Raw genomic sequence first — 17,622 nt, forward strand, 5'->3', positions numbered from 1 at the left:
CATTAATATCTGTAGAGACCATATCATACTATTATTTATTTAATTATTATAATATCATGCGTAATTATGCAAGGGTAAGATTGCGTACAAGGATTACCTCCACCCCACACTCGTTAGTTGGGTTTAACGGGGAGGTATTTTTTTTTTTATAATACGCAAAAATTCAAGCAATAAATATAAGTATCCATGTGATGCAGGCTAAATCTAATTGATATGAATATATGTTCAACACTAATACAGTAGCCACTTTCAAATTGCTCGTGCTTCCTTGCTTTTAATAAACTTTACCAAGGGGTGTGACAATTTTCTTCTCTCTTTGAAATAGGGGTGATATTTTTTTGACGTACATGCCAAAACAATTTGAACATATTACAAAAAGGAAAAAATGTGTTATTTTGAAGAATGTAAAGTTGTGTCATTTTAAGTGAGAGAAAGAGATAGATTATTGGGGAGAGAGAGTGGACAAAAAAAATAAAGGTGTGAGTCTCACTTCTTTGTGAGAGTGAAATGACACAAGCTGTATCATTTAAAAAGACAAACAATTTTCTCTTACAAAAGTTGTGTTTGTATCGATTCCTATTAGGCTTCGTAGTGACTAAGGGTGTAAATGAGCTGGGTTGGGTTGGGCTTTGGCCTTCCTGGCCCAAGTTACGTAAAAAAAAATTCAGCCTATCTGACCTACTGACCTATTAAAGACTTTATTTGTAGGCCAAGCCCAGCCTATTTTTAAAAATAAGAAAGCCCGACATAGCCTATAGGCCTTGTAGACCTACTACTGTAGATACTAAGCAAAGAAAATAATTGAATAGAGGAAAGAAAGATTCATTCATGCATACACTAGTACTTCTCATAAGAAAAAAATAACAAACAAGAGTCAACATAATACCTCAACTCTAGAATGTATATCATAGAGGAATAGAATCAAAGAAATGAGAAAAGTAAGAAAAATACAATTATTGGGTGCTGAAATAAAGTCTACAAGAGAATGTCATTCATCTAAAAATTAGGATTGGTATTGGTACTTTGCCATGCCACATAAAATAAATATTATGATATTATTTTATTTTTAATAAATTAAATAGGCCAGCCTACAAGGCTTTGGGCTAGACTTGGCAAAATTGACCTACGGCCTATTAGTTAAAAAAGTTTTCTTAAAAGCATAAGCCTACTCTACTTTTCTGAAAGGCCGGGCCAAGTCAGGCTTAATGTAGGCCGGGTTGTAGGCTAGGCTGGGCCAGCCTGGCCCATTTACACACTAGTAGTGACAAAAAATTGATTTTAAAAAATATTGTCATATTATTAGTCTTTAGGAGTATTTGTGTTAGTGGGGACACGCAATTGACTCATTTAAATTAAACATTTTGGTTGCATTGAATTGGATAAAATAAACAATTGAATTTGGTTGGTCTAGGCTTCTAACCCATATTGTGTGGGCCACTTGGCCCAGCAGATTTTGTAACCCTCACCACATGAACTAAGATCTAATGGGACGAGTTGACCTATTTTAACAGCTTTACATATATAATTCAAATTGAGTTTGTTTGGATTTATATATTAAAATTTTATAAAAATTTAACGTGTTTCAACTCATGTAACATGAATTTGTAGGCAAACTGGTGTCCAACTAGCCCAAGAAAAAAACACTGATAAATTGGTCCAGCCTGATAATGGCTATATCTTCTTTGTTATTGCTAAGTTGAACAAACTATATATCAGCTATAAAGGTTACGTAAAAAACCCAACAGAGATTGCTCGAGTTCTTTCACATGCATAATTGAATTCAACTTTTGTCCTTTGTTTTCTTTCCAGAAATGCAAATGTTGTTAGTTTTGGAGATACACCTCTATTACCCAAGAATGACAATCCATTATCAAAACATTAAAAGACTAAAAGATATCTGTCTTCTTCATTATTGTAAAGAGTGATAGAAACTCAAGTCCACCTTCTCCATGATTGCTTCACTTCAGTTTTTTTGTTTCCATCCATTTCTCCTGAAGAAACTCTTAAGCTCCCCACTCCGAGTGTGTAACAACCTATTTGCATCCATCTTGTTAACATGCAAAATGATATTTAAAACACAACATATTTAAATACTTAAGCGGAAGACTTACACAAAAGTATCAAGGTTATCATTTAGTAATTTTATGAATTAACTTTTTCATTTTCTTTTCCTGATGTATTTCCATAGAAACTTAGAAAACAAATAGAATCAAAAAGGCCATCATTAATGCGAACAAGGCAATAGCCTCGGTTAGAGCAAAGCCCAGGATTGCATATCCGAATAACTGTTTTGCCAATGATGGATTTCTTGCCACGGAATGAATTAATGAACTGAATACGTTTCCAATACCTACAGCAGCTCCCGCTGAAGCAATTGAATATTGTATTATTTGTATTAACATGATTGTACAGTTTCATACATGTAAAGAATTCCAACTTAATAATCCTGTAACCATAATTAATGGTCAATGACTACCCGAGTATGATAACACATACCATCCGGATGGAATCTCACGTACAACATTTTAGCTGTAAACTGGACAATCCAGGGATAATTCCCACAACATAAATGGTACCTGACAGTCAAAAAAGTCCAGTCCGGATAAATACTAGATAGTCCAACATTGATGGACCTGGGATTCATCCACAGATTCACACAGATAATGGCTCCATATCAATACACATGTCAGACATACATTTTTATACGTGACAATATCAAAAGCATATAACTGTAAAAAAGCTACACATACCTTAATTACAAAAGATATACATCATTTACATACATGTCTCCCAAAACAAATATCAGATTATATGTGTGCATGATTATACATCATACAACAAAAGAATATGTACAATCATCCCCAAAATAACATATCCAAATGTCTAGCAGTGACGAGTCCTTTAACCCTCTACAAGCCTCTTGCCCTGCAAGGGTTCTCCTGCTACTGTTGGAGTACCTGAAACATGTCCCCAAACTGGGAGAAATAACATCTCAGCAAACTCAGATTTTATGGAACAGTCTCCACCTATCAGTTCACTTCCTGCATGAAAGGTTAGTATCCACATAATATAAAGTACATCATAGAGCTAGAGACAATATTAGCAGTGATTAAAACTCTGCGTTCAGTACACTCAAATAACACATGAATCTAGTCCATTTGGTGTCTGTATAGGACCCTGGGATCACACGTGAACTTTGTCCACTCAAGGTCCATATAGTGTCCTGGGATCACTCGTGAACTTTGTCCATTCAAATAAGCTCACTAGCTATCTAAGTTGTGCATCCAGTACACTCAGGAAATTCATAAACCTGGTTTTAATGGCCAAAGAACATATAATAGTTAATCATCACAGAAGCTTCAACTGTATATCAGTCATTCCACTAACACACAGTCTAGCCCGTATTGTTTGTCCACTGGTGTTTTCACCAATGACCCAATAATTCTATATGAATGCAACATACCACATTAACTAACACACCACTCAATCATCCAAATAATAATGATTACTTCCGTAAAAGCATGGTTGAACAACATAATGGAGTAAAACTCTTAACCAAGAGCTTACCTCTTGTAGCTCATTTCTTGCTAAACTTTCTGGAAGCACAAGCAATCTTTTTAAAATACCTTCAAATGTCAAAGTCACCTATTCAAAGGATGACAATTCAATTAATAACACAATTTTCATACAAGTTATCAAGTCTATGCTTGAACACAATTAGATACATGATTAATGAATATCAATCCATCAAGGATCAATTTAATGTACTCACACAAATTTTCACCAAGTCAATAATCAAGACTTCCTCCACTCATTTGCTCCAATGTTTGATCCAACATCAAGTTATCACTTCCAACTACATTATCAAACAATCAACAGGCTACTATCAATTTGTTATTCCAAGTCTTGAAAATACATGCAATTTCAACACTTTATTCATGCACATTTTCAGTCATTATACAAAATGACACAAATGGTTGTTTCATCTATTTTCCTCCATTATGGACCATTTCTAATCATATTTACCATGTCAATTCAAGCCCAAATCAAGTCAATAATCAATTATCTCAATTATTCAAGAAAGCACACATTTTGCAATTTATCAAAGACCAAACTAAAAGCAAAGCTTTTTCACCTTAAAACTACTTGGAATGACCCTAGAAATAACTTCCAAGCATCAACCAAAATTTAACAAGCTTCCAACCTATTTGTTCAAGACATGGCCAAAATATACCATAGGTAATTCATCAACTTTTCAAGCTTTTCAACACCAACACTTGGTGGTTTTCAACACCAAAATATCCCATGAACAACAACCACCGTCAAAACACAACACACCATCATTACTTGAATAACAAGAATTCTCACATTTCAAGCCATGAATTTCGGCCATGACACCAAAAATAGTCCCAAGGGTTGTTTTAATAATTTTTCACCTCTAGATACCATTCCTTAGCAAAATTTGTAAAGGCAACAATGCCCATTCATGTCACAACATCATTAACCAATCACACCCTCTTTGAACTCATATTTTCAAGGCTTCAAAATTCAATTTCATGCATGTTGGTTTTTAAGATTGATTCACCATTAAAATCACCTCCTAAACATATCCAAAGCAACAAAGCCTAATTCACAACATTTCATACATTACTCAAAATTTCTCCAATGAACCCTGACATTAAATCCATCAAATCATCCATCAAAATTCATGTTTCTTACCTCTAAATCACCAAGGAAGGCACAAGGAATGTTTCCCCCATGTTTTGAAGCATAAAAAATGCCTCCACCATGCTTTCTCTCCAAATTTCGCTGGTCTTCCCTTGAGGCTTTTCTTCCAAACCAAAGCTCCTCAATGGTGAATGAAGATTGGGTTCACTTATTTGAGGCCAGAGGAACATCTTTTGTGTAATAGACTTTTTCAATTTGAGGCTTGGTTAGTGACTTGTGAGCTTGGTTCATCTAACAATGGAGGAGGGAGGGGGCAGCTCGGGTTACTGTTCATAGGGGGAGAAGGAGCTGCTGTTTGCTCACAAGAGGAAGAGAAAAATAAGGGAGAGTGAGGTGGCATGTCACTTAAGTGACTTGTGTGGGGAAGCAATCAATTTACTCTTAATGAACCCCATTAATCTTTTATAATTCTATGATTTAAACTATCTAATATTTATTTTGACATTCGCCAAAATTATTTAATGGTATGTCACTACAATATTCAAAAGTTTCGAGTAACTTTTACACAGTTGCATTTTACCCAGTATCTTCACTAATTGACTTTTTCCCCAAAAAGTGACTTTATGCGTATAATTAGATTTTCCTCTAATTTTCCTCTTTCCAATATGGTTCCCTAATTTTATAGGCCTAGCTGAAGTGTATTTCCCAGAGTTGGTCCAAAATCGGGTAGTTTTGTCAAATTACCATTTTACCATTGGTGGGTATTTTAACCATAAAATTGAGATTTTCACCCGATTGAACCCTCTAATTAGACATTAGTTTCTAATTAGTGTAAGGTAATTATTATGACCTCATAATTATGTTTAGGCTAACTTTTGCATATTTGCAATTTGGTCCCTATACTTTCTTGTCATACATCCATTTATCACATTAAATCCTTGAATAATTCCCATTTACACATCTTGATAACGTGGGTTATTATAGAGTGAATGTGAAATCACATGTTAGACTCATTTGTATGCATGTTGTATTTTCTGCTTTTATCGGTTCCCTGGTATAGTTTCCTTCATATGTGTGGTTTTTTCTCTGTATCTTCCATTATAACCCTCACCAAATGGATTATATTTATATATGTTCCAGTGAGTTAGTGTTCCTAGGAAGCTGTAACTGAAAAGTGAACTAGAATCAAGAATATCTGAACCAAATAGAAAGTGTAGTGAGCATTGGCAAACTGACCTCTGCCCAAAAAATAATAGTTCTGCAAACAGATTCATACACACCAAGTGGCTTAAGATTTTAGGCAAATTAACTATTGTATATTAAGCTGTGAAAGAAAGAAAGCAGGGTTTTGGTGAAGAGTTATCCTTTTTTCTATTGGTTAACCCCTTATACAAGGTAAGATAAAAGAGACCACGAAGGAGTTGGGTGGGTGGGTGGAAATAGAATGAAGTTAAATTGAACTAACTCCTTATGAAGGTAAGATATGCACTTATGATGATGAACATGTCACTGTTTGAAATGAATGAGAACGTTGAGGACAAAACACCCATTACAAGGATTACACCTATGTGAGTGTGATATGACCCCTTGGTGTGAGTCATTAGTTAATTAGCTGGTTAGAGCAGTTAGTGGCATGAATGACATTTATAAAACAGAAGGTAAAGATGTAGGGGAAGCATCTTGAATCTTGGGCATTTGGATTTGGACTTGGGAGAGAATCATAGCCTCTCTAATGCTCTGACTTGATTTCTATAGAGTAGCTTGTATTTTCCTTACTTTGCCAATCTGTAATCATTTGAATCTGTGTACTTCATTTCCCTTGTAATTTCCATTGTTCTGTTCAGACCCAAATATCAATACAAATTACAGATTTCACATCTCAATCCTTATTCTATAATCATTTGTTATTGATCTTGAACCTTATCAGAGTGTGTGAATACCTTCTAATTCTTCAGGAGCGAGTTCTGCTATTTCCTTTGATGTTGGTTCCTATTGTGTATTTTGGTTATCCAAGTTTTGCATGATCTGTGCACATAACCACTTGGTCAAATACCAAGGTTCCCAATGAAAACTGACTATTGTGCATTATATTGAATTTTTTTACAAAAAACCTTTGGAACTGTTGACCGCAGATCAAGTTAATTCTCAGATTCATAGTGTTTTTGGTGCACAGGTCAATTCCAAATTACAACTAGCAGGACTCCAACAGTTTAGCAGGGAGTTAGAATTGTTTATCAATCAAAACTTTGAAGAACAAAGTAAGTTCTTAATATCACTACATCAGAGATAAATTTAATATCAGTTAGTTTATTTATTACTAGTCTTTTGTTTTATTGGAAACTGTGGAAAAATATTGATTTGTTTCCTCTCTTTTTTTCTGCATTTTCTGCTGTCATTTCTTCCTTTGTCCTGTAAGTGCGAGTGTGTGCCTGTGTCTAGTTGATAAAAGCCATGCAAGGTGCTTGCCTCCAATTGTTTACTATTAAAGAATATTCTACAGCAGGCTAAATAGACTATCATGCATTTTACTGAATTTTTTTATACAAAAACCTTTGCAGCAGTTGACCTCAGATCAAGTTACTTATTAGATATACTGTGTTTTTGGTGCACAGGTCAATTCCATATTACAACTACCAGGATTCCAGCAGTTTAGCAGGGAGTTGGAATTGTTTATCAATAAATTCTTTTGAAGAACAAAGTAAGTTCTTAAGATCACTATATCACAGATAATTTTAATATCAGTAAGTTTATTTATTACTAGTCTTTTATTTTATTGGAATCTATGGAAAATTATTGACTTGTTTCCACTTTTTTTCTGCATTTGCTGCTGTCATTTCTTCCTTTGTCCAGTAAGTATGAGTGTGTATCTGTGTCTAGTTGATAACAGCCATGTAAGGTGCTTGCCTCCAATTGTTTACTATTAAAGAATATTCTACAGCAGGCTAAACAGATGAAAATGACACTAGTATTTCATTTTAGTTTGCTAGGTTTCTAGCTATCACTTATGTTATTTCAATGTGGGTGCAACTATAAAAACTCAAGTCATGCTATAAGAGTTGCTACTTCAATGGCTATATGCATTGCATTTCTTGTTCTTATCGTCTTAAATGTTAAGCTAGTAACTGTTAATTGCTGACACGATTTTCCGTTTGCAGTTATAGATGGATAGCAATTCGGAGAAGAGGAAACATAAGGCAACGAAAAAGAGCACTTGCCTTAGTATGACTAGTAAAAAAGATAAAAGTTCGCAGAATGCCTCAGCAAAAAAGATTAGAGATAGTTCATCCTCAAGTCAGGAACCTATTGTTCCACGTCTCATTGGTGAGCTAGAGACAATGATATTGGCTAGATTTCCTATCTCAGAACACTGGAAGTTGGACTGTCTAAACAAGAAATTTCAGGCGCAACTCGAGTGGTGAAATCTATGAAATTAGGAGAGAGATAGGGTTCAAAGAACCATGTGTCTTTATGTTAGAAAGTTATCAAGGAAATTGGTGTGCATTTGATCGCCATTTCAAGTCCTGCAGGAATCTCCCGATTATTCGATCTATTATTCCACCGGTTTACAGTTTTAGGTGTGGAAACAATGGGACATTTTCTGCGGGGACCCATCTGTTTGTTCAAGGATCGGAGGCTGGCGAATATTCTGTTTGGAGGTATGACTTAGCAACAAATAAATGGTCCAAGGCTCCTCCCATGAACAGCCCAAGTTAACTTTTTGCATCAGCCTCCCATGATATCTTTGCATTTGTTGCAGGTGGACTTGAAACAAAAACTTATAGTGAAGTTTTGAGCTTTGTTGAGAAATACAATTCAAAAAGCCAGTCTTGGAAGACCCTCCCAAGAATGATACGAGAGAGGATGTTTTGCTCAGGCTGTTACATGGATAACAAGTTCTATGTAATTGGAGGACAAGATGAGCAAAAAAATAATCTCACTTGTGCGGGATTTTTTGATGAAGAGACAAATAGTTGGACCTTGGTTCCTGACATGTTGAAAGATATTCCACTTTCAACTTCGAGATTCCCACCTCTTTTTGCTGTTGTCAATAATAAGCTTTATGTACTTGATACTTCCTCAAATGAGGTAAAGGTATATATGAAGGGAACAAATTCATGGAAGAAGTTAGGACCAGTTCCACTAAAAGCTAATACTCAAGAAGGTCCCTGGCGTGGAGATTTGGGCAGGGCATTCAAATCCTTGGGTAATTAGCTACTTCTCATTGGTGCTAACTGTGCTTCCTATTCACATACCTTGATGTCTGTATACACTTGCTGCCCTGATCCAGATGTTGAGAACTTGCAGTGGAGGGAAATTGTATGCAGAAACACCGACTATCACTCTTTTGACATTTGTGCCCTGATGTTAACCTGAACCTTGATGTCCCAAAAAAGAAAAAAAAAGGAGGCAGACAAGCTTGCAAGTCAATATGGAGTTGCCTTTTTTTTTTACTTAGCTTATGTTGTTTTCCTTTGTTTCTTATAAGCACAGAAACTTCCATCTTCATATATCACATATCTTGGAAGAGTTGTAACATATAACACAACTAAACAATACTATAATATGAATAAAAAACTGTTTATTCTATAGCTGTACCAATTAGTACCTCAGTAGCAAGTTACAAAAAATTTCATTTTGAAAAAAAAAATTTTAGCCAATTAGAGTTATAACTGTACCAATTGAGCAAGAGTATTACCTTGTTGCAGAAAGATGTAAATTGGCCACTTGGTGGGTTTCCTGGAGCACAGGTCTTAAATTGTTGTTCCCTTTGTGTTTTTTCTTGTTTTGGATTTGTCCTAATTATCAAATGTTTCAAATAGTTCTATGATCCATGCTTTTGAATTTTCATAGAAGACATTTCAAGTTGATCTATACCAAATTCGATTGTCCTATATTGCCAGAACATAAGCACATTAATTTATGTCTTATAATTGCTTCTCCTTTCAACATTAACTTAAATTTAGCATCAAATTTTTATTTTAATTTTCTCCAAGAAAGTGGTTTTGTTAATTACGTACGGTTGAGGGTCATTTAATTATAATTCTTGTTGTGTATTTATCATGTTTTGAAGCATGATTGTTTCAACGATAATTGAATTAGAAAAAAGAAAAAGAAAAAGTGACCACTTGTATCAAACATCAAAACATCACAAACAGAGAAATATTATCATTATATGCAATTTAGAATCATTCAAAGGAGATTTCCCTATACCAGAACATACAAGAGGGTGAATAGGAGAAACCTGAAATCATGATTTACGTACCTTGTTAGCTTCCTTTGTGTCCAAGACTAAGGATCCAACGCTCCCCTCTCAGACGAAATCGAAACCAAATGAAAGAAGGCGATTTCCCCGCACACTTTGACTTCATTCTCAGACGAGGAAATACCCAGGTAGAGAGCTGGTGAATTGTTGGAAGAATGGGAAGAAAATTCGTCTAAATCAACTTTTATGATTTTGTAAGTATCTATTTTAATATATTTTCTCTCTCCTCCTTTATTAGCATTGATCTACCTTTGTATGGTTATGATTTTCCACATGACATGGTCATGTGATTTTTCACATTAGAGGATCCAGATCCTGTTTTTTTTTTTCACATTAGAGGATCTGTTTCCAATTTAGTTTATCCCACATTTGGTTTATCAAATATACATGTGGTGTGGTGTGGGCGTGTGGCAGCAAATATACGAAACGGGCAAAAAAATTAAAATTAAAATTAAAAAAAAAAGGTATTGACGCAGAGAAATAGAGAAACAGAGGAAGCGAAAAAAAGAAACGAGAAAAAAAAGAGGCAAACAGGGATTGGTGAAAATTAAAAATAGAAAAAAAAAATATTATAAACAAATGAGAAACAGAGGCAGAAAAAAAAAGCGAAACAGTGGCAAACAAAAAAGAAGAAAGAAATGAAGCGGAGAAGAGATTGAGGCAGAGAACACCAACCGCGACGGCAACGAAGAGAGATGATGGTCGGAGAAGCTACGAATGACGATGAAGCATGTCGGAGAAGCTTCAGACGATGACGAAGCATGTCGGAGAGGACGATCCAGCACGACAAAGCACATCAGACGAAGCCGACAGAGTCGCGCGACCTCATTTAGCAGTACCTGGTGGCTGAAACCAGGTATTAGGGTTTTTTGTGTTTAAAAAACCCATTTATACGATGGGTTTTGGGTCAAATTTTTGGGTTCATAGGACACTCAGCATTTCCTTGAACTCATTAAACTCGTACGAGCTTAAGAGTTTGCCAAAAAACACTGTGTTTCTACCATTTAAGTGCCAAAAGCGAGTTCGCATGGAAACAGAAACGTTGAGGGTGACCAGAAGTGTAAACTCATCCGAGTTTGCGAGTTTACTCGCGAGTTTGACAACCATGGGACTATACAACTGGGTGGTTCCCCTTTTTATATAAGACAAAATTTACCCATTTGGATCCAATTATTTTTTTCTATTTCCCTTTGAGTCATCACTTTTTATCTTTTTATGGTAAAGGAGCATGTGCTCCTACTCCATCGAAAATTCCCTAATAATCCTAGTGCCAGGATGTGAATTAGGCAACTTCATTTCTCATATTTTTTGTTTTCACTTACTCTGAAGCATGCCAAGTTGGCAACCAATGCCAACCATTTACAAAATAAAATAACACAATGAAAAGATGAGTCGGTGGCAGAAGCAAGGGAAGAACGGAAAAATCTGAAATGACCCACTACTCGAAAACAACCATAGCAAAATTCCCAAACACCTATACATCAAAATTAGGACCATTTCCCAAACCAAGAAGCAAAGAATCAAACAAACCTGACCCAAAAAGATATTGCAATCAACCAAAAATATTCAAATACAAGAAGGATGATTTTGCACAATTCAGTGTTTGCCACTGGCGCTATCTTTTTTGCAATAAAATGCATAAGGTAAACATCTCATGTACTATTCAGGTGCTTATACTAAAAATTATAATGACAAACAACCCAATCGGTAAGCGAAAGTAATAAAAAAAAAAAAACCAAGAAAGACATATCCAACCAAAAAGGAAAAAAGAAAGGAAATAACCCAATAGAACGCACAAGTCGAAGTACCTGAGAAAAATACGCACAGCGATTGTCAGACGAAGAGTGATGTTCTCCTTGTTCTGAAAAACAAAAGAAAGGGTCAATTAATATTTATAAAAATCTATTGAGTCTGTGACACAGACAAAAATTGAAGAAAAGACAAATAGTTGATCAAATCTTGGCTTCCGCTCATACGACTAAGAGGACCCGACGAAGACAACTCACCACCGGTGTCAACCACAGCGGCGAACATCCACGAGCTACTCCACTGGCCAAGTTTCACACAAATCGATTTTGTGTCTCAGAGGATAAGTGAAGCCTTGCTGTTGGAACATTCTGCAAATAACAGCAATTAAATTCCAAGAGGGGAGATAAGAGTGTTTTTCTAGTGAAAACACTTAAGCTTAAGCAGCTGCAATCAGTTACTAAGAGATTCCCAGCATTCATCAAACCCCATTTGAATAATTAGATAATTGCTAGCAATTGATTAAATTTGCAGGTGTCCATAAACAGAAAGAACTTATGACCAAGGTTGTTAAAACGTAGAGTCTACGCCGGAACAGTAGGGGTGAGCAAAGGGTGAGCAAAAACGTAAAAACTAGAAACTTAAACGAAACGTAAGAGTGTACTACATACCCAAAAAAATAAAATATCCAACATATAACCAAAACACACCAATACATAAGTCCAAACACTAAGGAAATAAAATTAACAACACTGGTTCTGAGCTTTCAAATTTCAGCCATATACAATAGATAATAAAATAAACAAACAGAATCCATAGAGCCTTATGTGCATAATTTTTAAACGCAGAACCACATAATTTTGCATAAGTAAAATTTTCATGAGCATCCAAAAGTTAAAGGACCAAAAAAACAGAGGCGAGAAACAATCATATATTCAGAGAAATATATAATTTTATTTTTTATATTTTTTCTATAAAATAAAAATGGCCAGAAACAATCATATATATTTTTTTATGATTTATCATATAAAATTAAAATGGGCGACTGGAAAAACAAGCGACTGGAAAATGAGGAAAAAAGCGACTGGAGAGAAACAAGCGAGGAAGACTAGGAGAAACGAGATCAGAACAAAGAACAAGCGACTGCAAAAAACAAGCGAGGAAGAAACTATCCAAAAAAAAAATGAGGGAAGAAGACTAGGAGAGAAACGAGATCAGAATAGGAAAAAGAAGAAGAATAGGAAAAAGGAGATCAGAATGCTTACTTGAGTCGCCGCTGCTGCTGTCTTCTACTCTTCTTGGTTAAAGACCGCCGCTTGCGAAGGAGACTAGGAGACCCAAATGCAGAGAGAAGACCCAAACGAAGAGAGTCATACAATCGGGTATTTTATTAAGAGATATTTTATTAATAATATATTTTAAAACAAAAAAATCATTATTTTATTTTATTGGACAAAACAGAAACAGACTGAACGCACTCTATCTGGCCCAAATTTCGTTTTTTTTTTTTTTGAACACTGAGTTAACTCGGTAAACTCGCCGAGTCAACCGAGTTGACCCGCCATTTCAACCGTTTCAACTCATTTTCCGTTTCAACACGTTTTTTTTTAGTCAAAAAACGTAGAATCGTACGATTCTACGTTTTAACAACACTGCTTATGACCAATTATGTTTGTCAGTAAACTTAAATAAATAATAGGAGGTGTAAAACATAAGAAATGACTGTCTACTTCAACCAAGTTAACCAAGATAGTTGAAGATATACATAGAAGTGCCACATTAATTGAACTTCATAGTTGAAATCAGATCTCATTTAACCCCCCCCCCCCCCCCCCTCTCTCTCTCTCTCTCTTGCTGAATCATCACCATGCGTGAAATGTACCAAACACAAGTGGAAGCATGTAGAAGAACCAATTAATGAAACATTTAGACACAGCAATTACTAGAATTTCAGGGTTCCAAAGGCCATAACAGTAAACAAAATCCATTAAAACACGACATGTACATCAGAACAACACACAGGTCATACAGAAAACAGAGATCAGCATCAGCAGATGTTGAAAACAAGCAAACTCCCAAGTAGTAAAAATGGAAGGAAAAAAAAAAAAAAAACTCATAGTTGAAGAATTTGGAATGTTAAGATCAGATAGGAAAGAGTAACGAAAATGGTCGCCTGAAACGTTCTCTGCAATGGCTCCTCAACTAGCATTATTGGAAACAAAAAAAAAATTCAAAAAAAAAAATAAAAAAGTAGAAAGTCAAAAAAAAAAAAAAGAAGGAAGATGAAAGAGAGAGAGAACATGATAAAGGGAAGACCTTGATCCATGAGAGCTTTGATATGGTTGAGGGCATCCTGTGAAACAACCCCCATTTGTTGATAAAATCACCAAAAGCAAAAAAACCCCAGAATTGAATTTTTGTTTGTAGCTTTAGCTTCACTCACTGTATGGAGTTTTTGCCTTTCCTTCCTTCACTCACTGTGTTACTGTTGTTACTTTTACACTGCAGCGAACCAGAGAAGTTTCATAAAAATGGAGGATGCATATTATAATATTGACTTTTGGAGACAGATACCAAAGATTCAATGAATCAACTCATTCCACTTCCACCTCATATAATGGGTGACTTGGAGAGAGAGGGGGAGAGAGATTACCCTTTGAATGTAATAGTAGTTATGTTTTGAGGGATTTTCAATGGAGACACTATTCGCTAATGCCTAAAACTAGTATCAGATTTTCAATGTAGAAAATAAAGTAGGAAGCAAGCTATGTTTGTGGGATATTACTCACAGATTCTTGGATGAACACCGAAGAAGCACAACTAGGATCTGAATCTGATTGAACACCTAAATCCCCCAAAATTGCATCGACCACGAAGTGAAGCAGAACCTCACTGTTCCCAACAATCAACATAGCTCAACATTATACTCTTGAAAAATTAAAATTAATTAAAATAAATAAATAAAGGGAATTTTAAAGTTAATTTAATAAAAATCAGAAATGGGGAGTATGAAAACGTGCAGTATAACTCCAGAAGTTAGCAGAACAAGATTTATATAGGTTTAAAAAATTAAAGTTGGGTGAAACACATGCCATGGGAAATTGCCACATAAACCCAAAGAAGAACACAGAAAAAAAACAAAAAAACCATAGGCACAAAAAGGGTGAATCAGTCGATAACCCAACAACATTTATTTCAAAAAGATTGAAGCCATCACAGGTTGCCACAAAGACAAAGAGAGAGAGAAAAAAAAAATGAAGCTTTCGAGGAGAAGAAAACATACCTCTGCGAAGAAGAAGAACGAGGAGAAGTAGAAGAAATTAGAAGAGCTATCAAACAAAACGAGCCTCTACGAAGAAGAAGAAGAACTGGAGAAGTAGAAGAAATGGGAACAAATAAGAAACACAACAACAAACAGAAATTTAGGATTTTGGTAAAAATTCACAAAAGAGATGATTGTTATTGGGAGGGCAAAAAAAAATAGGGGCGGGAGTTGTAGGGCTGGCCCGCTGGGTCTGTCCCATATTGATAGCTCTACAGATGGGTATGTTTCAGTCGATGACTAGGGCATGATACTTTGTCTGAGAAGGGTAATTTTGTCTCAAAATTCACAAAACTTTTCCCCACTAGACTGGTATCCTAGAATACCACATTTTCAAATACTATGACATGCTTACTAAAATTACACAGCAGCACAAAAACATCCAACCAAGAAACACACAAGCACACTTGTGTTACCGGTTGGTGACCTTCAAACAAGCAGAAGACAAACAACAGAGAAGAAGCAACAATAACAGCGAACCAAGGTCAGATTTTTGGGTTTTTGAGTGAAACCCTATCAGAGCAAACAAGGAATTTTAGTTACTGAAAATCGAAGAGAGAGAATTTGCAAAACTGAATTGAATGATGCAGAACAGAACAGAACATGTATATTCTGTGATGTACCGACACCGACACGGGACACGGGATATGACACGACACTCCGACACGTTAATTCTAGAAAATGTTAAATTTCAACACGTTGGGACACGTTTTGATATAAAATAATATTTTTAATATATATATATATATATATATATATATATATATAATATATTCATAAGAAAAGATTGTGGATTTAGTGTCTTAAGGCCCCATTTAGATCAAGCATTTAAAGCTTGCATGCTATATGATTTTGGTCTATCAGGAACAGCCACTGTTTTAGAAAATTCAGAATATATACAAAATTCAAAGTAACAAAATAATTGATTTACAATCTAGAAAATAATTGTTTGGTTTTGAATCACCCACTTGGTGATGCTTTTCTCCTATGAATATGAGCTCCTAGACAGGTTAGCAGCTCCAATTGCCATTTCTTAAAACAAATCTGAACTAAAGGGACTAAATTGAATTTTTGTGAAACTTTAAGGATTAAGTAAGTAATTTAACCTCTTGTAATAGTATTTATAATTGCCAAGTGATCCTTATTCCCTTTAATTTAGGTACACTACAAGAAACCACTCTCTTAACCAGCACAATTTCATTATTACCATACTCTTAAAATTTGTTTTAAAGCTGAATCTATTTGTATTGTTCTTTTTTGTTGATATCATTGTCTGATTTAGATGCAATAGAAGTATTGTCAATCGACAATTTCAAGCTGTCTCATTATTTATGCAACACTTATTTTTTTAACACTGATAAACTTTACTGTATATCGGTATACTTGAACTTCTTCTGACCTTTACATTTGCATTTGTAGACATTTATGTGCTTTTAGTGACCTGTGCGAATACCCTTACACTACCTTCTAAGTCCACAAGTATTTGAATACTAACATAAACCAAAAATACAGCAACAAGTAAACGAAGAATTTATAACTTGTAAAATTTTCAAACAGGTTGTATGCATCAAATTTTTCAAACAGTAAAATTAAAAATGTGCGTATAGCAACAGCCAACAAGTATAGAGGATGTTACCCAAACTAGTATTCAGGTACAGCAACAAGTTATAACTTGTAATTGTTGGAACAAACAGTAAAATCAGATTGAGGATGTTAGCATGTTTGTAAGTAGAGAGACAACGAAGAAGAAAATAAGACCTGAATAGTTGAACACGATGAAGAAGAGAAGCGATGCCCACCGAGCTGTACCGCGTTCACCTTGAAGGGTTGGTTGAGAATGAAGAACACACCTCGAAGAGCATTGACGGACGGCAAGGTGAGGAAGAACGACGGAAGGGGGTCTGGTCTGATTTAGGGCTCAAAATTGTTCGACCAAATTTTTTTTTTTTAAATTTTGTTTTTATTTTTTTTTAATTTATTTTAATCTTATAAAAGTTACAAAATTTTTACATTTGTACTCTTTGAGCGTGTCAAACACGGTCAAAATCACATGTTGAAATAATCAATGTATCGGAAAAAGTCAACTACGTGTTGAACGCGTTTCAAAACCTGTCAGTGGTTTGAAGTGTATATTAATAAACCTATATCTATATGGATGATGAAACTCAGCGTTTTAATAAAGTCTAAATTACCCTTAAACCAGTAAAGTGACAGTGTAATATCCTAAGGCTACTTATGAAAATACACAGATATACATATAACACACACAAATCGATTTTGTGTCACAGATTTGGAACAGATGGGTATGTTTCAGTTGATGACTAAGGCATGGATAATTTTGTCTCAAATTTCACAAAACTTTTCTCCACTAGACTGGTATCCTAGAATACCACATTTTCTATGGCCATCTACATTGCTATTTTTGTGTGTTATGTGAAATTCCAAGAATAAATTTTTTCTAAGATAATTATAAATGTCTTTGTACCAAACATGTAAATATTATATTGTCACAGCCACTTACCTTAGAAAATAAAATATATACACCTATCTGTAACCAGTATATATATATATATATATATATATATATATATATATATACCAAACACCACCTAATTTAACTTTG

The 17,622-nt window shown here is 34.9% G+C and overlaps 1 protein-coding gene and 1 pseudogene across 1 annotated transcript; one reads left to right on the plus strand and one right to left on the minus strand.

Annotated features, from left to right (window-relative positions):
- Positions 1-2,192: 2,192 nt before the first annotated feature.
- Positions 2,193-17,081, minus strand: LOC133312887 (ATP synthase subunit 9, mitochondrial). The gene is made up of 9 exons (XM_061514158.1): positions 16,758-17,081; positions 14,467-14,569; positions 13,994-14,179; positions 12,943-13,005; positions 11,938-12,048; positions 11,740-11,792; positions 3,773-3,856; positions 3,012-3,645; positions 2,193-2,377 (listed from the first exon to the last, which is right to left on the minus strand). Exons 8-9 carry the CDS (start codon positions 3,064-3,066, stop codon positions 2,193-2,195), a joined length of 240 nt encoding a protein of 79 aa, XP_061370142.1. The 5' UTR covers positions 3,067-3,645; positions 3,773-3,856; positions 11,740-11,792; positions 11,938-12,048; positions 12,943-13,005; positions 13,994-14,179; positions 14,467-14,569; positions 16,758-17,081.
- On the plus strand, positions 8,255-9,042 carry LOC133312886 (F-box/kelch-repeat protein At3g27150-like; annotated as a pseudogene).
- Positions 17,082-17,622: the final 541 nt, after the last annotated feature.

This window comes from Gastrolobium bilobum, unplaced genomic scaffold (genome assembly GCF_033153095.1).
Source record: "Gastrolobium bilobum isolate Gb01-03AN ecotype WA unplaced genomic scaffold, APGP_CSIRO_Gbil_v1 utg18148, whole genome shotgun sequence".
In the NCBI taxonomy this organism is placed as follows: domain Eukaryota; kingdom Viridiplantae; phylum Streptophyta; class Magnoliopsida; order Fabales; family Fabaceae; genus Gastrolobium; species Gastrolobium bilobum.